The 19,960-nt window shown below is 50.0% G+C and overlaps 1 protein-coding gene across 1 annotated transcript in view; it reads left to right on the forward strand.

Annotated features, from left to right (window-relative positions):
* The window catches only part of ANO2 (anoctamin 2), a 335,785-nt gene that overhangs the window by 114,593 nt on the left and 201,232 nt on the right, over positions 1-19,960 (forward strand). The window contains exon 10 of the mRNA XM_086404358.1: positions 427-491. Coding sequence (XP_086260484.1) covers positions 427-491 — 65 coding nt within the window. The remainder of the gene's footprint in view (positions 1-426; positions 492-19,960) is intronic.

Genomic DNA, 19,960 nt, shown 5'->3' on the forward strand with positions numbered 1-19,960 from the left:
AGTTTCAGGTGTAGAGCAAAGTGAATCAGTTATACATAAACATATGTCCACTCTTTTAGATTCTTTTCCCATCTGGGTCATTAGAGTATTGAGTAGAGTTCCTGTACTGTACGTGTATGCTGCTAAGTTGCTTCTATCATGTCCGACTCTTTGTGACCTCATGGACTGTAGCCTGCCAGGTTCCTCTATCCATGGGATTCTCTAGGCAAGAATACTGGAGTAGGTTGCCATGCCCTCTCCAGGGGATCTTCCCGACCCAGGGATTGAACCTGCATCACTTATGTCTCCTGCATTGGCAGGCAGGTTCTTTACCACTAGGGCCACCATGCCTTGGCAAGTGTCTAATTTTGACTTGCTAAGCTGGATATAAAAGGTGACTAGTTGCACACTTCACCTCTAATCTGGTTCCCTGTTTTTCTTGTTTAGCTGCTGTATCAAGAATGGGCACGCTACGGGGTGTTTTATAAGTTTCAACCCATTGACCTCATCAGGTAAGATGTGGGAGGGGACCCTCAGGAGGACCTGAAAGATCCCTGCTGACCTTCTTGGCCCCTGGAGGTCTGTTGGCCAAGCAGAGGACTATTGTAGACTACCTCCCTCCACTGCTCTGTGTCTTACCGGTGGCGAACCAGCTCCTGGGTGAGGGAGGGCAGTGTTGGCCATGGGGCAGCAGATAATACAGACAGATGTCCCATGACTTGCATCTTGGGGTCATCAGCACTGTGGTCTCCCCCTTTCTGCTCTTGGGGGAGAAGGGTGTGTAGAGTTCTTCTTTTATTATCATCCCTCCGATTTGCCTCAAGAAGGATCTGGGTGCAGCAGATCCTTGGGTCATGGCCCAGAAGCCACAGTGCCGAACAAGAGGAGGAGAGACCTGACAAATCATATAAAGAATAAACTGACTGGTCTGAGAGGATATGTGGACTTTTTACGGCTTATCCAGAATGATTGGAAGGGAGGAGAGACTGGGTTCTAAATCCCACCCTTTTAATGCTGCCCCCAAAGTTGCCTCGGGAATTTGTGCAGCTTGTACAGAACAGAGGTTATAAGCTTTCTGAAAGAACTTTCTAGAATTCGATAGGTCTGACGAGTCTCAAATGGTTGAGGGCTGTTAGAACCTCGAGTCTTTCTCAGGTGGAGTGATATTGGGCCACTCGGTGCAATGGTAGAGCACTGAGCTGAGACTCTGGAGATGGGGGTCTTGTCCAGGCCCAGCCACTAGGGGGCGCTTGTTTCTCTGGGCAAGTCATAACCCTTCTTTGGTCTTCAGCATCCTGTTGTTCAGTCTACCAGTCGTGCCTGACTCTTTGCGACCCCGTGGACTGCAACATGCCGGGCTTCCCTGTCCTTCACCGTCTCCCAGAGCGAGAGACACTGAGATAATGAGACATTGGAACAATGAGTTTGAGACATTGCTCAAACTCATGTCCATTGAGTCAGTGATGCCATCCAACCATCCCATCCTCTGTCGTCCCCTTCTCTTCCTGCCTTCACTCTTTCCCAGCATCAGGGTCTTTTCCAATGAGTCGGCTCTTTGCATCAGGTGGCCAAAGTATTAAGAGCTTCAGCTTCAGCCTCAGTCCTTCCAGTGAATAGTCAGGGCATCCTGGTGGCCCTAAACTGGGAGGCTGAGTCTAGGGCTCTGTGGGGAAATTTGGTCCAGCACACTCATTTGGAAATGATGGGGACCCTCAGCCCTGCGCCTGACATAGAGGACTCACTGCCACTCGGTCACTCGTGGCTCATTCTCATGAGCTAATTCATCAGCCGGCAAATTCGGAGAGTGTTCCTGGCCGCTTGCCTCGGGCTGGGACCTTGAGAGGGGCGGCCGCCAGAAGGACCAGGTCCAGTGGGAGCGATTCCAGCTCCTTCTTGGAAGAAGACAGCAGGCTGGGAGTCAGAGTTTGGGCAGGCCCACCTCCCACGCGGAGAGGGGACGGCCCTCCCGGGGAACTGGGAGCTCAGCTGGACATCTCTTGACGGCAGGTGTTTGTTCCAGCTGAAGGCTGTTAGCCGAGGCATTGGGGCTGGGGAGCTGGGCCACGGATGCGGGTGACCGCGGCCCCTCACCCAGCGCCTCCTGTCCCCTGGCTGCTTTTGTGAGGCGCGGCCACCTAGATTGTTCTCCGGGCCGCTTCCTCCATGCCTGGCAGCCTTTGATCTTCCTCTCGGCCTCGCCAGTGGCCACCCACACTGTCGCCTGTTTTCTCCAACTCGTTTCTTAAAAATATGATTCCAGAAAATAAAAATTCTCCCTACTGGAGAGCCTCGTCTTTTCCCTGGAAACTTCAGGTGACCGGCTGCCAGCTAAGTGGGCGATGGCAGCTCCAGGGTGCACCCCGTTTCGGCCACCAAAGAGGCCTCACCTGCAGGGGAAGAGTTGCCTTTGTTGCAAAGCCCTGCGCTGGGGCCTGGCGGTTTCCAAGGACGCAGAGCCCGAAGCTATGGGTCCCAGTGTCCACTGCGGGTCCCAGTGTCCAATGTGGATCCCAGTGTCCACTTCAATCAGAGTTTCTACCACATGTCACAGTGTCCACTTGCTGCTCAGATCTGGGAACCGGGGGCTCTTGCAACCCCTGCAGGATGCCAGCAGCTTGGATATGCCTGGAGCCTGGAGCATCTCTCAGATACTGGCTGGAGGGAAGGGAATGGTAATGTGTGTGGGGGGGGGCGGGAGTAGAGGGACTGTTGTCTGCCCAATGGGGTAAGGAATTTGCTCTGCTGGAGAGAGAAGAGATAACCATGGAAAGAGAAGAGGGGAGAGAGAGAAGAGGGGAGAGAGAGAGAAGAGGTGAAGGGGAGACAGGGAAGGACAGAGGCCTTGGGGGTACAGGTGGGTCGTGGAAAGAGGCATGCCATGAGCATGCCCCTTGTGGGGCTCATGGAGAGGAAACTGGGGTGGAGGGCGTGGGAACAGCTCCTGCACTCTGCCGGCTCCACGCAAACTCCTGTGTCCACGTCGCCTGCTTCCTTCTCCCCATCGTCTTCCCTCTCCCGCGTCCTAGTCCTCGGTCAGACACCAGCTCTTGGGAGTGTGTCTTCAGCACCATCTCTCTCTTTTGCTACTTGTTCTTCATCCTTCTTGCCTCGACCTCTGGAGACCTAGTGGTCCACGGGATCCAGTCTGAGGCTGCCCAGACCCTGTGCTTCCATTGCAGTGCACACCTGGAACTGTGCCCCCTGCAGGCTCACATGGTAACTGCACCCATGTGTTCTGTGCTGAAGCAGGGGTGTCCTGTCCAAGTTGGAGGGGACTCTTCCAAAGGCCGGCAGGGTCTTTCCCGCCTGTTCCCTTGGGCCCCTGGCTTCTCGTCGTCAACACTGAGCTCCATTCCTCCCCCCGTGCCTGTGGTTTGGGACATTCAAAAGCAGAGAGCAGCTGAGGGCCCAGAGGGTCTGGGAGGTCTGTTTGCATGTAAAGCCCTGGGACCAGCTATCCTTACCTGTCCGCAGCCCTTCAAGCCTAAGCTGGAGATGTGGGGTTCGAAGCTCCTTTCCCAGGGGTGGACATTGGGCAGAGGGGAGACAAGATGCCCTTTCCCGCACCGTGAGCCCCTCCCTCCTGCTGTGGGCATCTGGGTCCAGCAGGCTGCGTGGTGAGGGTGCTAATGGGGGTCCCAGCCCGACTCTGCATGTATGTGTGTGCATGTATTTGTGTATGTGTATGTGCATGTATGTGTGTGTGTAAGTGCTGCATGGGAAGTTCCCCAGGGAGGTATCCAGCGGGGACCCCCACTCCCCTCCAGTAGATTCTTCGGGAACTCCCAGCCCACGGCACTGGTGTCCAGGCAGAAACAAGGTTTGTGATGGAGCCAGTGGGGGAAATGCTGTCCTGGCTGGAGGGAGGTGGCTCTTCTAGTCTCTTGGGGCCATATGAGCATCCCCACAGGTAGAGGAGTAGATTTCTGCCTTTAGCACCCAAGGTTCATGCCCTGATGTCCCAGGAGGGGAATGGCTTTTATTCCTTGGGGTACCCTGGGCCTTGGGGGTGTGTATAGTGCTGATCCCATATTAGCCAGCACCCTGCCTTGTCTTTTCATGAAAATGAATATCCACTCACAGGCTGCTTTTCTTAGCTGGGAGGTTTTGCTGTGGATGAGACAAAACAATAGGCTTCAAACATCTGAGTTAGATTTAGCTACTAACTGAAGCTGATATACAAAACTGTATTTGAAAGCATCTGCTGCCAGTTAACTACAATGGCATGTGGAGGAGAGGAGACCAGAAGTCCACTCACCTCAGGGTGAGTAGCTGGTGACCTTGGGGGATGCACCAAGGGCATCGTATATAGGCAGTGTCCACTGTACCGTCTGGAGAGGGGTGAATGGCTCTTCCTCGTTCCCTCCTCTTCTGGGGATGACGTTTCATGGGGGGGAGTAGCACCTATCCCTGTGGCGGGTCTGGCGCCCTCTTAGTAATGTCCTGCTTCCTCAGTCCCTCTTCCTAAGACCTCAGTGATATCAGGAGGCCTTGGGTGGCATCTGTGGACAGCAAGAGTGGCGCTGTGCCCCACCTGTGTACCCATCCCTTCCATCGCAGACTCTCAGCCCGCTCCAGCCCCTCATGGAGAGCCCATCTAGAACCGGCGTCTCAGGAATTGGCTGTCCCTCGTCCTATTACAAGGGCTTCCCAAGTGGCGCTAGTGATAGAGAACCCACCTGCCATTGCAGGAGATGTAAGAGATGCAAGTTCAGTCCCTGGGTCAGGAAGATCCCCCAGAGGAAGGCACGGCAACCCACTCCAGGATTCTTGCCTGGAGAATCCCATGGACAGAGGAGCCTGGTTGGCTACAGTCCATGGGGTTGCAAAGAGTTGGACACGACTGAGGTGACTGAGCATGCACACACCTCCTGTTACAAGGCAGAGGCCCTGATCCTTGCCAGAATTCCTCAGAACAGCCACTAGGAGGTTGATCCACCCGCCTCTGTCTCTGAGCCCTTTTTCCATCTTCCTAAAACGCACCCACAACCACTCCCCAACCCTGCCCAGAGGAGAGAGACAGAGGAAGCCACGTTCTTCCTTAGGAGGCTTCTCAGCAGGTCAGACTCAGGGAGAACTGGCCACAACTGGTTTGGGGGAGGGACTGGAGAGGAGAAAAGAACGTTGATCAACCCATGATGAATTATTTCCTGAGCCTGCTGCCTTCTTCTTGATCTTTGCTGGGATTCATACAGGCAGTTCAGCTCAATGCGATCAACATTTACTGATGCTCACAGTGAACAAGTCTGTGTGCCCTCAACGCATGGAGGCATGGCGAGGAATAGGGTGCAGTTTGTGTCCTTAAAGATCTAGCAGTCACATAGGGAGCCAGACATGTGCGAGGCAGGATGGAGTGAAGACTTTTAAGGACTGTAATATAAGTATGAACGTGATTGGACGGGACAAAGGTTGGAGAGTAGTTGCTACTAGCAGAGTAAGAGAAGAGTTTCTGTAAGAGGTGGCACTTGAATTAGAAACATTGCTTCTGAAGGCTTGAAGTTAAAAGGTTAAAGGTCTGGAATGTGTCTTCACTGTCAGCCTTGGCTGCCCCAAATATGGACTTGTTGAGCCTGGTATTGTTGGCCAGAAATCACAGTGCTGCCCAGAGCCAGGTCCTTCCTGACTGTGATCAGGTCAAGAACTTGACTTGCAGACCTCACTCACCTGCCTGGACTCTATGCCAAACCTGGCCCATGTCCTTGGCTCTGCCCTCGTAAGTGAGCAGAGCATCCAGGGTTAGAAGGAGATGAGGCTGGACCCAACAGAGGAAACCAAGGAGAGGTGATGTGTGAGGCCAGCTGCTTGTTTTCTGTGAGTCTCAGCTTTTGAAGTATTGGACTGAGCCAGGAAGCACTTTGCAGGCTGAAAAGGGGTCATATTTCATGGGCCTGAAGAAGACTTTTCTTTTTCCTCTGAGGGTGTAGGTGACAGAGAAGAGCAGGCAGTAGCCGGTTGCAGCAGAAACATGGGTAATGATGTTCTGTGCTGTTGTATTCTGGTCCATTTTATAGACAGGGAGATAAGTCAGGCTGCTTATGAGATGCAGCTGGGAAAGAGGCCTATCCCCCTTCTCCTTTCTCTCCCTCCTCCTCCTCCCCAGATGTCATGAACCCTCCAGAGGGGAGGGGCCAGCCTGGGGCTGCCAGTGGGTCAGGAGTTGAATGAGGTGCCCCCAACTGCACCCTGAGGCCGTTCTGGTCCTGCGAGGGTGGCCTCCCGGCCTTCCCTAGCTGGTGGCTCCTGTTTTGGATCAAACTGAATCTTTCTTCCTGGAGTACCAGTACTTGGTGGCTTCCACTGCGCCAGGAGGCTGCATGAACTCCCCATGGCCTCCTAGGGTTGCATGGCCAGAGGTGGGTGGGGGTGAGAGTCCAGTTCACTAGCTCCCTGCCTCCCCGACCCCCTCTTTTCAGGTCCTATTTACCGAGGAGGAGAGAAGCTGGTATTTGCCTGAAAATATATGACAAGCTATAGGATTCCTGTTTCGTTGGCCCTTGTGTGCAGTCAACTCTCATTTATCTGGAACCCCAGGACTAAACCATGACGTCACAGAGGTGGGTGGAGCTTAGAGGTTGGCTGACCTCCATGCCTGGACATGGGATAGGGGATGGAAGATTTCCACTCCCAGCATACTGATCGAGCAAACACCCTGCATTATTTTTCTTATAGTAGGAAGTGCCTGGCCTTGGGGGCAGAGTATTTGTCTGCTAGACATTTCCTGTTGGAAGAAGCCCTTTTTCCATGGAGCTCCAGGGGGCAGAACTTAAACAGGGGAAATTGGCAAAGTTCTTGCTCTGGCTCCATGACTATTTCCAGTGGCTCGAAATGTCGGGTTCTGGTGGTTGTTATTGTTCAGTTGCTCAGTCGTATCTGACTCTTTGTGACCCTGTGGACTGTAGCCTGCCAGGCTCCTCTGCCGGGGACCAGCCCCGGCTGATCCAGGGTATTCGAAGGAGAGACGGTGTAGGCGAAGATCAGGAAACAATTGCTTAATTAAATGTTAATTAAGGATATAAAGAGTAATAGAATGAGGATAGCTCAGTGAGGAAATTTAGTGGAGAAAAGCGGCTGAAATAAGGATAGCTCAGTAGGAAAATTCAGTGAAGAAAAGAGGCTGAATAAAATTCCAAAGCAGGGAATTAACGTCACCTACGAAGGCCGCAGGCGTCCTCCCGTTCTCCCAAAGGAGAGGAGACACTAAGGCCTCCCCGGTCGGATCTTAGAAGCCCAGGCAAAATTAGTAGGCTTGACGAGCTTCCCCGCCTCAGAGGAAAAATTCAGCCAGAAGGTGAAAGAAAGAATGACATGGGGAGACCAAATTTCAGTGAACAAAAAGAGGTGTACTTTATTTTTTCAAAGTAGTTTATACCTTAAGTTGTGCATAGAGGATAATGGGGGAAGGGGTGGAGTCATGCAAGGACAGCAGTTCCTGGTTCTAATCGAAGCCAGGCTTTCAAACTTATCATATGCAAAAGTTCAGGTGATTTACATCATCTTCTGGCCAGGAGGCCTGTTAACATTTTAAGAAACTTATTTTTCTCTAAAGGTGATTATTCCAAAGTCAGGCGATTATTCTAAAGTCAGGCGCCAGCCTCCAAAAAGCATTGGATAGAGTTGCATTCCTATAGGGCAAAGGTGAGGTGGGCTCAATCAAAGAATTAACTCAAGCGTCCAAGGTTACAAACATTGAGGCTACTACTTACATTTCTATACACCCATTATATCAATCAATACACTGCCAAGGACACAGTAGGTAAGGGGTATGGAGACTTAGCAGCAAACATTGGCCCAACAAGTGAAAAACCCTTCACCAGTACAATTTCTAATCAATCTTTTAACTACTCAAAAGAATCTGTGTTTAGACAGTTTAGAACATCTCCTGCCTCTCACAGTTGGGAGGCTCTGAACAATCACATGTGGCCGGAAAAACCTATTCAGGCAGGCTAGAGGACTTCCAAAGGAGTTTGTAGGTTGAAACACTGTCACACCCAGGAATTATTAACTGGAGCTGTAAGCTAACTCTTTCTTCAGAGAGAGGTAGTGGGGGACAGCCCCCCGTAAAGTCAGAGGTGTAGGTGAAAGTACAAAGCAGAAAGTAGGCAGACTCTGGTTTTGGGGGTAGATTGCTCGAGAATTTCCAGGGAGACTCCTGAGGCTTGATCCCGCCTTTGCGTATGCCAAGCCTCCTTCCTCCTGACCTTTGCCAGGGACGGAGCTCGCTCCCTGCACTCCTCTGTCTGTGGGATTTCCATGGCAAGAATATTGGAGTGGTTTGCCATTTCCTTCTCCAGGAGATCTTCCCCACCCGCGGATCGAACCTGAGTCTCCTGCATTGCAGGTGGATTCTTTACCACTGAGCCACTAGGGAAGCCCTTCTGTTGAGAAGGCCAGCCTTTAAATATCTGAAAATAGTTCTTGTGTCCCTAATAATTCTCACACCTTCTTTCCTGCAAACAAAACACACCTGGCCCTGCTCCATGTCCTCCTGTGTCACGGGCTCTTCAAACAGTTTTATCATCACTGCGGTCCTCTCTAAGACCACTATCCTGGCAGTCAAAGCAGGGCCCTCCTGCCCCACACTTCACCTGGTGTAGCTAAGCCAACACGCATTTGCGCTGACGGTGTGTCAGAAATCAATGCTGGCAGAATGGAGATGAATTAAGCATGACCCCATTTTCAAGGAGCTTAAGCTCAAAGTCACATCTCAAAGCTTGTAGATGTTCAATTGGCTTTTCTGGGAAATCTAGGGACAGACGGATAGAGAACATTTTCAAAAAGTAACTGTGAGACTGTAGAAAAACATTATGTAGAAAAGATCCTTGGGGGAAGCTGGCCCCCAAGCAAGTCATCTGTGATGGGGTGCTCACATCCCATCTGTGCCTCGGGCAAAGATTTTCAGTGGTGACTGTGACTTTCTAGAAACATCCTTTGATGCATGACAGCACCCACAGACCCATGAAAAAACCTCAGGTGATCACATCACTTAGGGATTTACCAAGTCATGGCAAAACCTCACGTGTGCAAGTCAGGTAATCCTGCTTAAAGAAAACCCAGCCAGGCTAGAGCTGTTTCAGAGAAGGAAGGGTAATGTGATCAGAGATGGGGCGGGGCAGCAGGTATGAAGAAAGACTTACACAAAGAGTTCCTACTCTAGGAAGAAGTGGAGAGGGAGCGGAGTCTTTGCTAAATTATGAGATGGATGGTGACCGTCCACATGTTCATCAGACCCCGAGGCACCTGTCTAGGGATGTTCCTCTGGACCAAGAGCAGTGAGTTAACCATAAGAAGAACTCAGCTTGGCTCCAGCCTTCACAGCAGGTGATATGATATTTGGGCAAGCCACTCTCTCTTGAGCCTCCATGTCCTCAGCTATGAGGATCAGAAGACCTGTCGTAAATGCCTGACAGCAGTATGGTGAGGCTTACGATATAGTTGTGCAAATAGCATGGTGAGGGGCATAGGTGTGGTTAAGTACATCTATTAGTTATCTGCTCCCTCGGGAAAAATTATACTATTTCCTAGACCAGCAGAATTTGATACAGTTCAAGCTCAAGAGTCTTGACAAACATTATATAATCATAAGACGCTTTTTAAAAAATTGTAAATCAGTGCACTGGGATCGTGCAGTTTGCATGGTGCGCTCTGTGCCTCCAGGAACCCTCCCAAACGGCTGTTCTTACTTCATGTTCCAGAGGGAGACCCTGAACTCAGGAGATAGGAGCTTCCTGAAGCCACAAGCCAGCCCACCTTTGGTTCAGCCCCAGACCTGTCTGACTCCAGAAACTATACGCTTGCCCTCGTACCACACAGATGAAGGTGACCCAGAGCTCTGTCCAGCCAGATGTCAGGCGATCTGGGCTTCCAGATTCTTCAAATTAATCCTTCCAGTCAGCAGCCTCTGAGGGATACCTGGTGCGGTCTGGGGAGGGGAGAGAGGCTCACTGACCTGGTCACCCCCTGGTCTGTGATGGGCCAACCTCATCAACATCCCTGTTTCAGCAGGAGTGATGTGTCACTTGCCAGAGCAGTTTGTTAGGAGATCCCAGCGTGCTATGGTTTTGCTTTCTCACTTCTACTTTTCACAGTCTTTTTTTTCCGTAACTTCTTCCATGTCATCAGGTTGTCAATTGTCACTTCTTGCTTTTGTCAGTGGAGTAGGTTCCTTCCCGACTCCTGTTTGCTGCTCTGTCTCCGTTGCAGGTGTGGTAACCTGACCCCCGAGCAGGCAGCCTTAAGCACCAGGTAAGCCTCTTAGGCAACCTGCCCAGGAGTCTGCCTCCTGGTTGCTGTGGGATTTAGGGAGGCTCTGCTGTTGTCATGGAAATGTCTTCTTGGTGTTTCCCAGTGAGTGAAATGGTGTTTCCAGGATGGGACCTGAGTCAGTGTGATAAGGCAGGTGCCTCTGCTGTGAAGAGTTGTATTTTGTTCTTCTTGCTTGCTTTGGGAGGTCGCAAGAAACCCAGACCATCAGAGACTTTTCTTAGAACTCAGCGTCTATTGACACAGGAGTGGATCCCTGCATCAAGGGCCTACTTGATGCTGAGCTTTGACCTGGGTGTGGTGTCAAAGCAGGCTTGCAGTATAGTGATGGAACCCCATGTATTCACAGTAAATCTGATGGAAACCGTCGAGGTAAAGTGGTACCCAACTGGGAACCCATGCATAGAGCTGTCGCAGAGGGGCCGGGGGCCAGGTGGTGGCCAAGGGGTGGGCCAAAGCTGCTGAAGGGGCTCATAACTAGCTTTAGTGTGGCCAAGAAGAGAAAAAAATGAGACTTAGGGGACATGTGAGTTTTAAGCAGAAAGGAGAGATTTGAAGGAAAGAGGAAATAAGGTTGGGGATTGACCGGATTTAGACTGATGCAGTCTTGGTCCAGAGATACTGACTGAAGGAGAGGCTCAAGAATGGGCTGAGGCTGATGACAGCTGAGAAGAGAGCCCTGGAGCCATGGGAGATGGTTGGGGGAGATACCTGGGGTGGTGTAGGGGGAAGAAAGCCTAGAGAGGGGTCGTGATGAAAGACAACAAAAGAAGATGCTGCCGAGCGGTTTGTCTAGGATTTAAGCCAGTGGCACAACAGGGCTTGCGAGGGTTCAAAACTTGAGCACTTCTTGCCACGAGGTGGGAATGGACCTGTTGGGAACCAGTTTTTCAATCACTCTCTCTTGGGAAACTTTAGGGCAAATCATTCAGCCCTTTGGACCTGATGCACTTCCTCTTGCTGAGATGGAGAGAGGAATCTTTGCATCTTCTTCACAAACCCTCTAGGCTGTGATGAAAGGTACCACCTGTTTGTGGGAGGCAAGGACCTCAGGTGGGTCGGAGGGGGCTGATCTTGCCCTGGAAGGAAGGAGGGGACCAGCCGGGTGATGCGTCACCATGGACACCACCCAACTGTTTGATCCCTGGAGCTGCCGTTTCAGCACACGTCTGTGGAAACCCTGAGCTCCCCATGCCTGCTAACGACACTCCCCTGAGTGATGCTCTCCACGCACACCACATGTGTTTGTAACCAACTTAAACAGAAAGCAGCTTGACACACTGAACAACACCCTTGGAACACACATTACAGCTGCAACCGCAAGATCGCTCCATTTAATCAGCTGGGCATGCCCAGATGCTTCGCACAGGCACAAGCCTCTGTTTTCGGAATGGAAAGCTGCAGCATTTTGTGGGTCTGGAAGTCATAGACATAAGCATGAAACAGAACAAAAAGCTTCGAGATCCCTGCCTGGCAGACTGCTGTCCTCCAGTACCTCCTTGGGGTTATCACAAGGTAGCCAAAGGTGTTGCAGGAGATGTGAGTTTGAGCCCTGGGCTGGGAAGATCCCCTGGAGAAGGAAACAGCAACCTACTCCAGTATTCCTGCCTGGGAAATCCCATGGACACAGGAGCCTGGCGGGCTACGCAAAGAGTCAGACACAGCTTAGTGACTAAACAACAAGAAAGCCAAAGATACAGTCACTGGGTGACTGCCGGGGTGGCTGTGTGCCCTGGCCAAGTGGCTGACTCCAGTGTGGGGAGGTTGTGACCCTCAGCCTGCATCACCCAACCCATCTCAGGGCCTTAGGAATCCCTGCTTGAGGGCTCAGGATTCAGGGTTGTTGCCTTGGCCCCATTGGTTTCTTTCATAAAATCCATGTTGACTGAACACGAGCAGGAGAGACAGAGAGGAGATTGGAGGACTGGGATCTTGAACTTTTTATTTGGAATTGTAGTCTGGAGGAGGGTAGGGGCAGTGGCTTAGTTTCCAGTTGTTCTTAGTTCTAGCAAAATGGCTATTTCCTTAGGCTGACATGTGGCCTAATCCTCAGACTTTGGGTAGGCAGGCAAGCTGCTCATTCTCCATGCTCACCTCCTGGTCTGGTCTGTTTCCCCTTTCTGTCTAATCCTGGGGGATCACACCCCCTATGGCCATCCTAGTCCCTCTCTGAACGTTTAACTCTGGGGGTGAGGTTAAACCCTCTGGTGGTCCAGCAGCCAGCATATCATGAAAGATATAGTGGAGTCCCCTAGCTCAGACCTCTCACCATCCAGTTGGAAAGAAGACTCCGTGTTTTGAGAAAGAGATTTAAGAGAATATATAATTCAGTTCCATTCTGTGGTGCTGGAGAAAACTTGAGAGTCTCTTGGACTGCAAGATCAAGCCAGTCAATCCTAAAGGAAATAAACCCTGAATATTCATTGGAAAGACTGATGCTGAAGCTGAAGCTCCAATACTTTGGCCACATGATGTGAAGAGCTGACTCCCTGGAAAAGACCCTGATGCTGGGAAGGACTGAGGTCAGGACGATAAGTGGGCACAGAAGGTGAGATGGTTAGATGGCATCAGCGACTCAATGACACGAGTTTGAACAAACTCTGGGAGATGGCGAGGGACAGGGCAGCCTGGTGTGCTGTGGTTTGTGGAGTCACAAAGAGTCAGACACAACTGAGAAACTGAACAAATTTACTGGGCATCATTGCTGTGTTTATTTGTGATTATTGTTTTAGTTGCTAATGGGATGAAAAAGATAGATGTGAACTGGCTGTGGGTGACTAGATAATTTGCCATCTAACCTAGGACACTCTTGAGAGTGAAAGGGAGCATTATTAATAGTTATACTGAGTGTACTAGTCAGCTACTCTCACAATAGTGCTGCATAACAAACCATCCCCAAATCAACAGCTTACAACAACAGTCATTTATGTTTCTTGCTTAAGTGTGTGTAGGTTGAATGGAAAATGTCTGCTTCAGGCTGAGGGTTGGCTGGGCTGGGCTCCAGGCTTCAGACCGTGATCAGTCTCCATAGGTCTGCGTGCTCTCAGTGGATCAGAAGGTGCCTGAGCATGTTCCTCTCATGCTGAGTCACAAGGGCACAAGGAAAGGAAGGGAAAGAACGATGTCTCTCTCAAAGCATTGCTGACATCACATTTGATAGTGCTTCACTGGCCAAAGCAGTCACGTGGCTGAGCACAAGTCCCCGTATTTCTGATAACTATACCCTTTCTTAAGGGGAAAGGAGTCAATATTTTCTGAATGCCAGTGTAACCTGCTCCACTGAGACAACAGGTATAAACCAGGACCATCCCAGGAATACATGGGCCTGTGGTTCACCCTTGTCTGGTCTCATGGAATATGATCTAACAGGAAAAGACAGATCATGTATAGTTTATTTTTAAAAAAAAATTTATTGAAGTATAGTTGATTAACAGTGTTGTTACTTTCAGGTGTACAGCAGGATGATTCAGTTATACATACAGACATATATATATATATGTTTTCTATTAATACTATAGCTTATAACAAGATATTGAGTAGAGTTCCTTGTGCTATACAGTAGGTCCTTGTTATTGATCTAATTTTATAGAGTAGTGTGTATATGTCATACTGTCCCAATTTATTCCAATAATGTAGTGTTAATTGTGAGTGTGACCTGGGTTGCACTAGGAGCGTGTAGAGTGTAACGGGGGCACAGCTACAGGGCAGTCCAGCCTTGCTGAGGAGGTGACATTTACACAAGGTGTGATGCCTTCATGAGTGAGCCGGGCAGAGATGAGCAGAGTAGTGTTGGCAGCTCACGGTGCATGGTGCTTCCTGCCTGCTGGCACCGTTTAAGCCCTGTGCGCTTGCCAACTCACATCACCCCCGTGCGATGTACTGTTAGCTTCCGTTTATAGATGAGAAGTTGCGATGCAGAGGTTGTTAAGCCATCCGCTGTCACGGAACTAGTGAGTAAGGAAGAGGTGAGGTTTGAACTTCGTCTGGCGCTGGAGTCGGTTCTCTTCCTCACAGGATACACTGCCCATGGCAGGCAGAGGGGGCCTGGGGTGCCTGGCGTTATGTCTGCTGTGGGGAGAGTTTTGGGGGGGCCAGGCTGGGGTGCAGCAGGGACCAGGTGCGGGAAGGTCCCAGAGCCAAAAGTTAGCCCATCTGAGATTCAAACCCAGGCCTATCTGATTCCAGAAAGGATGTGTTTTTGCTGGTACCACGTGGCTGAAGATGACCCAGAGCTCTGTCTAGTCATGGCCGTTTGAAGATTTGGGGCTTTATCCCAAAGAAAAGAATGTGTGCTTGAAGGGTGGTGAGGATGCCCCAGGCAGGCTGATTACCGGCTGCCTTCCTCACCTAACAAGGGACCTGTGTCAGGTGATCTGTAATGTCCCTTCTGGGGCCAGCTTTCTAGGCCAGACGGGTAGCATCTCAAGCCTGAAGCTGGTCTGGGGCAGGGGTCTCCCCAGGGGCCAAGTCAACTTTGGGGTTGGAACCCAGGAGTCTGGACCCCAATTCTAGTCTCCACCCATCAGACTCGCCCCCACCCAGGGGCACCCCCTCGCCCATGTCCCTGGATTCCTCGCTTCTCTCCCTCAACCTCTCCCTCTTCCAAACAACCCATCTCTGGTTTCTTTTGCCTCTCTGGCTTTGATCACATCTGGAGCATTTTGTAGAGTTGATGAGTGTGTGTTTTCCTGTTGGGACACATGGTGTCTATCAGGGGCACTTAAGAAGCCCGCCTGAGTGGAAAAGTTTGCCTGGCATCTCAAGGGCTGCTGGGCTGGAGGGCGGGTGGCAGCTGCATGGCAGGGGACCTGGCATGAGGGCCAGGGGACTCTAGGGAAGGCCCTGGAGGCCCAGCTGGGGGCCTGCTGCCCCAAATGGTTCAGTTGTCCTGGTGGGTTGGTGCCTGTGTGTGTGTGTGTGTATAAAGGCCCGGAAGGGCCCCTCTGCCCTGTTGCCATGGGATGCTGCCTTCAGTGCTGTGCTCTCCATGGTAACCAGGGCTCTTATCTGCACATCCAGGAACATAAACCAAGTGTGGTCCCCTCCAGGTCAACAGTGCGTGATGGATGCCCCATGGGGCAGAGAGGCAGGGAGATACCGTCTGTGAAAGGTGATGATAGTTTCCAAGGAGCCACCTGGCTGGACCAGCATGCACAAGGATGGATGAGATGCCAAGCGGGCTTCCCAGAGGGAAGGGTCTGGGAGTGTGCCTGCCCCAAGTCCCAGAAATCAGAAGTCTCTTTACCCCCTCCTTGGTGTTGGCCTTTAATCCCCGGCATCCCAGGGATGGGCAAGAGGAAATGGGTGTGATTCTAGGTGGGTACAGATGTTCTCGGCAGGAAGTGTGATGGGGGAGGAAGGAGACAGACTATACAAGGGTGATTCTCAACATTGAGGTCCCTCTTGCTCTTCTTTCTTCTCTTTCTCCCTTTTCTGGGTGGCAGGTATGCCCAACCAACTCTGTTTACCTTCTGTTTGAAATCTGACATCCGGTTCCCCCGAGGTGGTCTCCTCTGTCCTCCCCTATCCCCCCTAAGTTTTTTTTTTAATTAATTAATTAATTAATTTTAATTGGAGGCTAATTACTTTACAATATTGTGGTGGTTTTTGCCATACATTGACGTGAATCAACCATGGGTGTACATGTGTCCCCCATCCTGAACCCCCCCCACCTCCCTCCCCAATCCATCCCTCAGGGTCATCCCAGTGCACCAGCCCTGAGCCCCCGTCTCATGCTTTGAACCTGGTCTGGTGATCTAGTTCACATATGATAATATACATGTTTCAATGCTATTCTCTCAAATCATCCCACCCTAGCCTTCTCCCACAGAATCCAAAAGCCCCCTAAGTTTTTTATCTCCAAGCTTCACAGCTGTGTAGAGTCCCCTTTGCCTCTGTGGTCCGCATGAACTATCTTTGTTTCTCCCCCAATAACCCTTGGATTTTCTTTAGCCCTTCTCCTTCCACCTCCTTTCCTTGCCTGGCTCTGCCAGCTCTGTTCACTCCTAGTGACATCTTCCAGACCCGGTGACAAGGCACCTCCATCTGGGTCTGCTGGAGGTATTCTTGGAAAGGGATAGAAGGAGTTTAGAGGCCCAGGAGGGTGGTGCTGGGGCCCACCCCTCGGAGTTCAGCCTGGCAGCTTGTTTATGCGCCTGCAAGTCTAGCAAAGCACAGCCCTGTCTGTCCATGGCTCGAATGAAAGTGCCAACACCCCTGGCCTGAGTTGGGAACGTAAACAGCTAGTGGGCTGTAAACTTGAAGCAGGGTGGAGGCCAGGCTCCCCGAGTGGCTGGATTCCAGGCTTCAGAGCATCCCTGTTGGGCAGTGTGTCTGGGAGTCAGGCTCCTCCTTGGTCATAGGGGGATAGAGGAGAGGGGTTGTCCTAGTCTTTTTTCTATTTAAGGGGTCCTGCTCAGAGAGAGGCTTTGGGAAGAAGGTGGATAGCTGAGGGTGTGGCCTGGGGTGTCACCCTGGGTGGCTGATGCTGGGATACAGAGTCCAGGAGCCTACACCCGAGCTTGACCAGTAGGTCAGCCCCTCCTGTGGGGGCTGTGACCTGCTCACTCATCCATTCCTTTGATGTTCAGAGGACTCACTGCTTTAGCAAACTCCAGACCCGAGGCAGGAACCGTCCAGGTAGAGGTGCTGAAGCATCCTGGCCTGCAAGAAACTTGTAGTTAACCTGAAGAAAACACAACCCCATGGATGGTTCCAGATGCTTGGTGAACGTGTGCAGGAGGCTCTGCAAGGAACAGAAGAGGGGCTCCCGAGTCAGTCAGAGGAGGCCTCCTGGAAGATGCAAGGACAGAGCTGAGGTTTGAATAATGACTTGATGTGAAATGAGTGTAGGGGAGGGGATGGACACCTGGGGTGGGGACGCTGGGAGGAATCGAGGCAGGAAGTGGGGAAAAGCTTTGTCCTACAGGGGCTTCCGAGAAGCTGAGCATGGCTGGAATGAAGACTAGTTATTCAGTTATTTATTTTTTAAACTTTTAATTTTTGTTGGGGGTATAGCCATTAACAATGTTGGGATAGTTTCAGGTGAACAGCGAAGGGATTCAGCCAGACATACACATGTATCCATTTCCCCCCAAACTCTGCTCCCGTCCAGGCTGCCACATAACATTGAGCAGAGTTCCCTGTGCTACACATTAGGTCCTTGTTCACTATCCATTTAAAATACAGCAGTGTGTATGTGTCCCTCCAAAACTCTCTAACTCTCTCTTCCCTCTATCCTTCCCCTAGGCACCATAAGTTCATTCTCTTGAGTCTGTGAGTCTCTTTCTGGTTTGTAAGTTCATTTATATCATTTCTTTTTAGATTCCTCATCTGAGGGATATCATACGATATTTCTCCTTCTCTGACTTACTTTACTCAGTATGACCCTCTCTAGATCCATTCTTGTTGCTGCAAATGGCATTATTTCATTCTTTTTAATGGGTGAGTAATATTCCATTGTAAACATGTACCCCCGCTTCTTTATCCTTTCCTCTGTCAATGGCATTTAGGTGATGGCATTTAGACATGGCATTGCTTCCATGTCTTGGCTATTGTAAACAGTGCTGCAATGAACACTGGGCTGCATGAATCCTTTCAGATCATGTTTCTCTCTGAATATATGCCCAGGAGTGGGATTGCAGGGTCATGTGGTAGCTCTGTTTTTAGTCTTTTAAGGAACTCCTATACTGTTCCCCATAGTGGCTGTACCAGTTTACAAGAAATGAAGAGCTTTTATGAAGGTGGAGGAGATGTCAGATGGGAAGGAGAGGCAGGTATCTGATCATTAGCCTTAACCACTTAGCTCCAGTGATGTGGAAGAACTTTAAGTGCTGGTGAGGTCAGAATTGAAGAGCATTGTTTGATGGATAAAACCCCTGTAACTATGTATTTTTCCCATCACTGTGTTGCAGTCAGGATGAGGCAAGATTTCATGGGGCTTGGCTGGATCTCCAGTGGACCAAGGGTGGAGTATCTGCTACAGGCCTAGCTTTTCTGCCATCAGCAAGTAGAAAGCTGTTAAGTAGATATGTAAAAAGTGTTTTCAAATATTAGACCACAGGCAGGTAATCCCTGAAAGAATGAGGTTAGCGCAACAGTTGCTCTGAACAAGGACAAAATAAGACAGCAAGACTGTTGACTTAGATCCAACCCATTTGTGATTACATTAGTACAAATGGCTTCAATATCCACAGTAAGAGGTAGGAATTATTAGATTGGATAAAAAAGCAATACCAAAGTATATGCTGACTACTGGAAACATGCTTTAAGTGTTGTATAAAGAAACAGGTGGGTTAAAATTAAAAGGGTGAAAAGAAATATACTCTGTTAACAGTGATCAAAAGAAAGCTGAAGTGGCTGTATTGATATAGACAAAGCAGGCTTTAGGATAAGGAATATTCTCAGAGATATGGATAATATTCATTTGATAAGAGGGCAACTCATTAAGAAGATGTAACAGCTATTTTTAGGATTGTGTGTTCCTGATAACAGCTTCAAAATACATGGTACAAAAATGGACAAAACAGAAAGAAGAAAGACACAGACCCACAGTGGTATTTCAGCTCTTTCAGTAATTAACAGAACAAGTATCACTGAGGATATAGACTTGGAAAAATGTGCTGAGTACAGGTCTCTTAGTGGATATTTATAGAGCAATGTACCCAAACTGCAGCAAATGCATTATAAGTGTGCATGGACCATGTACTGAACTAAACCATATCCTAGCCCGTAAGACAAGTCCCAGTGGTTTTTTAAGAATTGAGGTCATATGGTACACATGCTCAAACCATGGTGGGTTTAAGTTAGAATTTTTCTTTATTAAAGTATAGTTATCCAGATTACCTTCTTATTTTTAATTTTTATTTAATGGACATGAGTTTGAACAAATGCTGGGAGATAGTGAAGGTCAGGGAAGCCTGGAGTATTGCAGGGCATGAGGTCATAAAGAGTCTGACATGACATCGACTGAACAGCAATAGTGTATTTAGTTATTTTTGTCTGCTCTGGGTCTTTATTGCTGTGCGCGGCTTTCTCTGTTGCGTGCGGGATTCTCATTGCGGTGGCTTCTCTTGTTGCAGAGCACAGGCTCTAGGCATGTGGGTTCAGTAGCTGCTGTTTGTGGGTTCAGTAGTCGCAGCTTGAGGGCTCTAGAAATCAGGCTCAGTAGTTGTGGCGCACGGGCTTAGTTGCTCAGAGGCCTGTGGGTTCTTCCTGGATCAGGGATTAAACCTGTGTCTCTTTCTTTGCAAGGCAGATTCTTAGCCACTGGACCACGAGGGACGCCCCTAAGCTAGAATTCTTAACACAGAGGCTTCCCTGCAGCCCCTCCTGTCTCCTGTCTGTTGTGTGCGCAGGATCACACCTCCCTCAATTCCTGCAGGCTGGCCGAAGCCAGCACCGACAGAACAGTTCTTGTTTGATAGACATCGGGGCCTCGGAAGGAGTTTTGAAGTAGGTGACATTCACTGTGCTTAGTCACTGAGTCGTATCTGACTCTTTTCGACCCTATGGACTGTAGCCCGCCAGGCTCCTCTGTCCATGGAGATTCTCCAGGCAAGAATACTGGAGAGGGTTGCCATGCCCTTCTCTAGGGGATCTTCCCAACCCAGGGATAGAACCCAGGTCTTCTCCATTGCAGGCGAATTCTTTACTGTCTGAGCCACCAGGGAAGCCTAACATTTATTGACAAGTGTGAAAAAAGATAAAGTTCATGCAACCT

This window comes from Bos grunniens, chromosome 5, assembly GCF_055505025.1.
Source record: "Bos grunniens cultivar Pamir isolate PY7600 chromosome 5, Bosgru_T2T1.0, whole genome shotgun sequence".
In the NCBI taxonomy this organism is placed as follows: domain Eukaryota; kingdom Metazoa; phylum Chordata; class Mammalia; order Artiodactyla; family Bovidae; genus Bos; species Bos grunniens.